This window comes from Limulus polyphemus, unplaced genomic scaffold (assembly GCF_000517525.1).
Source record: "Limulus polyphemus unplaced genomic scaffold, Limulus_polyphemus-2.1.2 Scaffold6003, whole genome shotgun sequence".
Taxonomy (NCBI): Eukaryota; Metazoa; Arthropoda; class Merostomata; order Xiphosura; family Limulidae; genus Limulus; species Limulus polyphemus.
This window is the reverse complement of record NW_013671613.1, coordinates 16,118-23,988: the sequence shown is the minus strand read 5'-3', so window position 1 is coordinate 23,988 and position 7,871 is coordinate 16,118. Positions and strand designations below refer to the sequence as shown.

General features: G+C 30.4%; 1 protein-coding gene across 1 annotated transcript in view; it reads right to left on the bottom strand.

The window, feature by feature from the left end:
- LOC106473248 (gelsolin, cytoplasmic-like) overlaps positions 1–7,871 on the bottom strand; it is a gene marked incomplete at its 5' end in the record, with an annotated part of 26,087 nt that overhangs the window by 9,676 nt on the left and 8,540 nt on the right. The window contains 7 exons of the mRNA XM_022401717.1: positions 1,004–1,090; positions 1,768–1,905; positions 2,642–2,760; positions 3,216–3,372; positions 4,209–4,307; positions 5,605–5,683; positions 6,598–6,749. Coding sequence (XP_022257425.1) covers positions 1,004–1,090; positions 1,768–1,905; positions 2,642–2,760; positions 3,216–3,372; positions 4,209–4,307; positions 5,605–5,683; positions 6,598–6,749 — 831 coding nt within the window. The remainder of the gene's footprint in view (positions 1–1,003; positions 1,091–1,767; positions 1,906–2,641; positions 2,761–3,215; positions 3,373–4,208; positions 4,308–5,604; positions 5,684–6,597; positions 6,750–7,871) is intronic.

Below are 7,871 nucleotides of genomic sequence, written 5' to 3'. Positions count from 1 at the left end.
AAGAAGGTAGAAAATGTTGTTGTTCATTGTCTTGGACAATTCAAACCTAAATAGAAAAAAGAAGGTAGAAAATGTTGTTGTTCATTGTCTTGGACAACTCAAACCAAAGTAGAAAAAAGAAGGTAGAAAATGTTGTTGTTCATTGTCTTGGACAACTCAAACCAAAGTAGAAAGAAGAAGGTAGAAAGTGTTCTGGTTCATTGTCTTGGACAACTCAAACTAAAGTAGAAAGAAGAAGGTAGAAAATGTTCTGGTTCATTGTCTTGGACAATTCAAACCACAGTAGAAAGAAGAAGGTAGAAAATGTTGTGGTTCATTGTCTTGGACAATTCAAACCACAGTAGAAAGAAGAAGGTAGAAAATGTTGTGGTTCATTGTCTTGGACAACTCAAACCAAAGTAGAAAGAAGAAGGTAGAAAATGTTGTGGTTCATTGTCTTGGACAATTCAAACCTAAGTAGAAAGAAGAAGGTAGAAAATGTTGTGGTTCATTGTCTTGGACAACTCAAACCTAAGTGAAAACAAAAAAGGTTAGGAAATATAATATCACAATAGTATTTCAATATTAGTATACAGAAGGTTTATATAAGATATCTGAATCAAATATTACAACAATACAATATCTCAATAATATTTCAATATTAGTATACAGAAGGTTTATATGAGACATCTGAATCAAATATTACAACAATACAATATCTCAATAATATTTCAATATTAGTATACAGAAGGTTTATATGAGACATCTGAATCAAGCATTAGGAAAGACAAGAATCCAATATATCCATATTGGTATAAATAGGAATTTAACAGTAACAAACACATAGAAATATGAACAGTGTATTGGTAATAAATAATCATGAAATATCTACTGCATGCTACACTTGTTTGTATAGAAAGTAATGATCCTCCCCCCTCTTTTATAACATTCTGTATGACCACATTGCCCGCTACACTTGTTTTTTGCAAAAAATAATAATTTATATATATATATATATATTTACTTGAACAGCCTTTCCTGCTAAGTCATTATCCATTTGTACCGCCAGAATGGCAGAAGCGGCTTTCTCATCCTGTGAACTATTGAGTCCCTAGTGAAAGAAATAAATATTTAATTTCTCAAGTACTTAAGAAGAAGAAACATAAAATATTTTTTTGTATGAATTATAAAGAGCTAAAACATGTTACTCAACATGGAAGTCGTTTTATTTCTCAAATCTTTCAAACAAAAAAGATTTAAAAAGTAAGAGTAAAACCACAAACTGTTTTATACAAGTAATTATGAAATACAAACAAACTTTAAAAATTACCATAAACATAGTTTAATTAGTGTTAAATCACATGTATAGTTTGTTTCTTTCAGATATTTGCATAAAGGTCTAGCTGTGCCTAATTTTGAACTGATAGACTAGAGAGAAGGCAAATACTAACTAGCAACACTTTGGCTACTCAAATGAAATAATAGGTTTCAACTGTCATTCTTGTTTCACAACCAGAGCTGCAAACTGAAGAATATGATCATTTTTTTCTGTTTTTTGTAGTAACAGGACACAAACATTGACTCTCAGATCCACGGTTCGGTGTACTAACCACTCTGTTACACACCACCTCACAGTTATAAATAGAATAAATTTCTAAAAAATCAGTAAAGTTAAAATTTACAATGAACAGTGGCAGTATACTGAAACAAAGAGAATGTTTTACCAGTAATGGTGTGATGAAAACCATTACTGAAGAAGATGAAGTAGAAATAAAGGTATGTACCTACCTGCCAGAAGTAAATGATGTACATTTCTCGTCCTTCCTTTTCATAAGTATATTTAAGAACATAGCTATCCCCGCCAAAGAAAAAACCATAAATTGATGAGTCTACAGGTGTCAGCTCAAAATTCTCAATTCTCCAGATCTGAAATAAAAAGATTTTGTAAATATCTATTTGCAGAAATATTAGTATTATGAAACATAACTCATCCAACTAAAATAACCTCACTGTATAATAAACAACTTTATCAATAGATAAGTACCGTTATTCTACGGCTTAACTCATCCAACTAAAATAACCTCACTGTATAATAAACAACTTTATCACTAGATAAGTACCATTATTCTACAACTTAACTCATCCAACTAAAGTAACCTCACTGTAAAATAAACAACTTTATCAATAGATAAGTACCATTATTCTACAGCTTAACTCATCAACTAAAGTAACCTCAATGTATAATAAACAACTTTATCACTAGATAAGTACCATTATTCTACAACTTAACTCATCCAACTAAAGTAACCTCACTGTAAAATAAACAACTTTATCACTAGATAAGTACCATTATTCTACAGCTTAACTCATCCAACTAAAGTAACCTCACTGTATAATAAACAACTTTATCAATAGATAAGTACCATTATTCTACAACTTAACTCATCCAACTAAAGTAACCTCACTGTAAAAATAAACAACTTTATCAATAGATAAGTACCATTATTCTACAGCTTAACTCATCCAACTAAAGTAACCTCACTGTATAATAAACAACTTTATCAATAGATAAGTACCATTATTCTACAGCTTAACTCATCAAACTAAAGTAACCTCACTGTATAATACATAGCACGAGGCAATCTATTAGACATCAGCCTACCTCTATCTGTCCAGATCCATCATCTGGCATAAATCCACAAGCTTTTCCCAAACTCTTAGCTAAAAGTCTACGCTTCTCTCTGTGTAGTGAGTTGATGTCAAATTCTTCATCCCCAGTTGCTGGATTATTACAGGAAAGATGGATTATGAAAATCAATCTGTGTTTTTAAGACTATCATCACTATTAGTAAACTTATGAATTAATGAAAATTGAAAGGAAAAAATATTGTACTTTACTAAAGGAATTAGATTTTAATAGCTTTCTCTGAATTCAGTCCACATTAGTATGGAGAAATCTAAAGTTGTACCTATACTAAAGAATTTGGGTTTAATACCTTTCTTTGAATTCAGTCAACATTAGTATGAAGAATTTCATGGTTTTCACCAGGATGAATGAATTGTAGAAATGCTAGTGAAAAAGAAATTACTGGATCCCAGCAATGGTTAAGAAGTCTTTAAAACAACTTATGAATTGTTTGCTTGAGAAACAAGTTACTTCCAAAGAGCATTACATGTTACTGTAAGTCTATAACTATAGCTCTAACGTTTAATTAATGTAAAAAAAGGCAGCATACCAGCTATTTCCTCAGCCTTGTAGACACGGCCTAATCCGACCTGGTCCTCTGGTTCGTGCCAAGAAGAAAAGTACTGTTTAAACATTGGTGGTTCACCACCATCAATGATCCTGGTTACAGATGTCCAGGATGGGTATCCCCTTGTTTCCAAGTATTTCTAGAATAAAGTATTAAATCTCGTATATTAAAAAATAATGAGACAATAACCAAATATAATAAACAAACTTATCAAGAAAAAGATAAAACTCTATAACAATGCAGTATTGATGGATCACATTATTATCTATTTGTGCACTCAGACTACATTTTTATACCAATAGAAGTAACTGAGTACAACTATGTTTATCTCAGGCTTCAGGTTATAAATAAGTTCTCTTTTGTTAAGAGGCTCTATCCATCAGTGACCCTTACTAAGATCTTAATCCAGTTGGAATGAATAACAATGTCATATTCCCTTAGAGCATGTTCAAGTACACTTAATTTAATGGGGGATTTTAGGTAAGCATTTCTTTAATTTTTTTAACAGTTTTCTTTTAGTAGAACCAATACAGCCTTTCTGATATCGAGGACAAGTAGATTTATAAACTATATACAATAATTGTAAAGTTGTAATCTGGTTCTTAAATCTAAAGAAATGATGAGTTCACAAATAACAGAGGGCATTATTATTCACATGTTGAGGCTTGAGATAAATTTCATTGAAACAAGTAATATGTACCCGAGTGTCTCACTTACAAACTTCCTTAATGATATAATCTTATTAGAAATCCTAGCACAAAACGTTTCTTTGGGAGACGATTCCTTTTTTGTCCAGAAACTTCCTCTCAACACCTGGAGATTGGAAGATAATTCTGGAAATTGTCTGAGCTATTCTAGAATCTTAGTTTTTAATTTGTTTTGTATTACTTTGTGTGACTCTGTGAAATATGAACTAACAAAGACCCAGTTCACTGATCATGATCCATTAAACGTATAACATTAAATGACACTTACTTCTGCCATAGTCATAGACTCCTGTCTCTCCTTGGGGCTTGCCTCTTTCCCTACCCACACAAACAGTCCACTAACTCCACCATCCAACATGAAACAGTTCTGTTAATGCAGTGAAAAGAAAGTCACACAGTTGTATGAAGGTGAACAACACATTACAAGGCTTTCCAAACAAATTAGCTGCAAATTAAGATCTCGGTAATCAAAATGTTAAATGTTAATTCAGTACTATAATATTGATAAATCCTATCTCTTAAACATTGTATATTTATACTAATATATGTTTGATAGTACGTAAAGTATACTAACATTAATTAAGATTTTTTATTAATTATTAATTATTTTATCCTTAAAAAATTCTTCTTCTTTAGTAGTATAACAACAAGTTACAGTTTTGTACAAGATAAAAATATAAGTAGGTATCAAAATTTCAAACACTGCCTTAAGTTTATAGACAGCTTTGAATGCAAAACTAAAATAAAAAATTGATCACACATAAACAATGTGATAAAACATACAGATAGATCACAGACTGAATGAAAGGATTGATGACACACACAAACATGCCATAGATTGAATATAAGGACTTCATAACACAGACTGAGTACAAAGACTTCTACATATTTCTGAGATTCTAATCCTTGCACTGATAGTGTCTATTTATAAATCTATGGTACCAGTATTTGTCTGTGTTGTCACTTGTACATCTGTTTGGGACTTTAATCCTTGCATTGAAAGTGTCTATTTATAAATCTATTTTACAAGTATATGTCTTGTTGTTACTTATATATATATTTGGGACTTTAATCCTTGCACTGAAAGTGTCTATTTATAAATCTATGGTAGTAGTATGTCTTGTTGTTACTTATATATATATATATATATATATATTTGGGACTTTAATCCTTGCATTGAAAGTGTCTATTTATAAATCTATGGTAGTAGTATGTCTTGTTGTTACTTATATATATATATATATTTGGGACTTTAATCCTTGCATTGAAAGTGTCTATTTATAAATCTATTTTACAAGTATATGTCTTGTTGTTACTTATATATATATTTGGGACTTTAATCCTTGCACTGAAAGTGTCTATTTATAAATCTATGGTAGTAGTATGTCTTGTTGTTACTTATATATATATATATATATTTGGGACTTTAATCCTTGCATTGAAAGTGTCTATTTATAAATCTATTTTACAAGTATATGTCTTGTTGTTACTTTTATATATATATATATATTTGGGATTTTAATCCTTGCATTGAAATATCAAACATGTACTACATGAATTAACAACAAATATCAAGACCTTAACACAAATGTATATCACAGATTTAAATGAGTGTAACAATATCAACATATATCATAGACTTAAATTAAGAATTAAACATATACCCCAGACTCAAGGTTTTCCTGCTTCAGTGGACGTTCAGCAATCTTTTCAATATTCACTTCACCATCTTCTTCCCAGATTCTGCACAATCACACACAAAATGAGTGTTACCATGATAATAACATGAGTATTTATAAATTCTGGTTAATAAGTTAGCACACAGGATCAGTTTTGGGTCTCGTTTGAAAACATGAGTATTTATAATTCATCTAAGAAACAATGAAGCACTACTTTTCGTTTTTATGATTACTAAAAAAGGCCCTAACAGCTAACAACTTTTTTAAACAGAATTTGTTGTTACACAAGATTTCAATATTAACATGGAAACTAAAATAATATATATGAAGAAATTTTGAATGGTTTCCTTTACATAATAACAAAATCACAAAAACAAATAAATGAATCCACAAATAGTCTTTATTTTGATTATCATAAATCAATACTCATTAGTATCTGTACGTTAATAACTTCACTGTGATACAACAGTTTATCTATATAATAAAATCACTTACAGCTAACTTCAAACTTAAGTTATGTTAGAATAGGATCCAATCTAATTTTAGCATTTTCCCATTCAGTAAAGAGAAATTGTCATCTTTACAATCAAGACTTTATAGTATTAGCTCTTTACTGAAGTTTATAGTGTTAAATAACATTTCATACTTGTAGTGCAATATCCTTCTGATTAGTTACATAAACTCAAGTTGTACTATTGAAGCTACAGACACAATCCCACTGAAGTTAATAAACAGTTTAGAACTTGTTCAAAGATTCCCATTCTCTATTACTTCTTTATTATCCGTCTAACCACTAAAACTCTAGAAAATTTAATGGATCATTTCAGAACATATCCCATAATGCCTCAAATGAACAATAACCTTTCTCAGCCTTACAGGTGTGGCTTTACCTACAAAGAGTTAAAGTATGAAACTTGTGGAGAAGATGATGAAAAACTTAAGCTAGTGCTAAAAGTTAAAGTCTCAACCAGTTTATACTTGTGTAAAGTAATTTCTCTCTCCACTGCACGTTCATGGTCTGTATCTTCTGCTTCCTCCTCTGCATCCTTAACATCATCAGGGGACCCTGATCCAAGCTCCTCGAAAAACTTCTCATGGTCTCTTGAATTACTATGTTCATCTGAAAACACCTTTACACATATATTTCAGAAATACTTGCAATTATTTCTACTATTTGTAGAATTTTAGACAACAAGACCAAAAAAAGCAAGTGATGTGCATAAATAAAGTTAGGATACAAACTATGTTGTCATAAAAGACAGTTAAATAAAGTTATGACACAAACGAATTTGTGATAAAAGACAGACATATAAAGCTAGGGTACAAACTATGTTGTCATGAAAGACAGATAAATAAAGCTAGGGTACAAACTATGTTGTCATGAAAGACAGATAAATAAAGCTAGGGTACAAACTATGTTGTGATAAAAGACAGACAAATATAGCTATGGTACAAACTATGTTGTGATAAGCTAATAACATCCATATTTAAAACTGCCTTTCTCTGTCTGTAGCCAGATTTGGGGAGGTTATTGCTTCTTATGAAACTGAATTACAAAATTAAAATGAGTTGCAGACCACTAGGAGTGATAAAAAAAATCTCTTGAACTTGGCATCCCAGCACCCATATAGGGGTCACATACCTATATCAACAGTGTAATAAAACCTAGTTAAAAACTACTACTGTTAAGTTCCATTTTTAGTCATAGTTGCCCAATGAGAATCACACCAGTTGTTTCATTTCCAACAACAACTTTCACAGCATTCAAGTTCCTTTCAAACACTAGTGTTTTATGTAATCACGTGAAGACTCTTTGAATGGTAGCCAACCAACACTTAACTGGTCTGATGAGTTCAGATACCAAATGTTTCACAGTTTACTTAAATAAATGTATAGAACAGTTCTATTAAATCAAAGTATTACTTTGTTTTAAACAACATTAGGTTAATCAGTGTGGTTATACAGAATGTTTTACATGCCAGAAAGTACTTAAATAATTCCCATTATTTCTCACATATATTCAAAAGAGTTTTGAAATGAGTAGAAATAAATTTTTTTGTGTCAAACAAATGAAGAACGTATTGTTTTAAAAAAATTAGTCATTTTTTAATGAACAGATATAGTTGCTTAAGCCAATAACATGCATATTTAAAACTGTAATTCACCAAATAATTAAGCTTGTGTTAATATCTAGGTTTTACTTAAAAAGTAAAAAATGCAGATGTTGGATAACCATAAACAAAAATTGTATG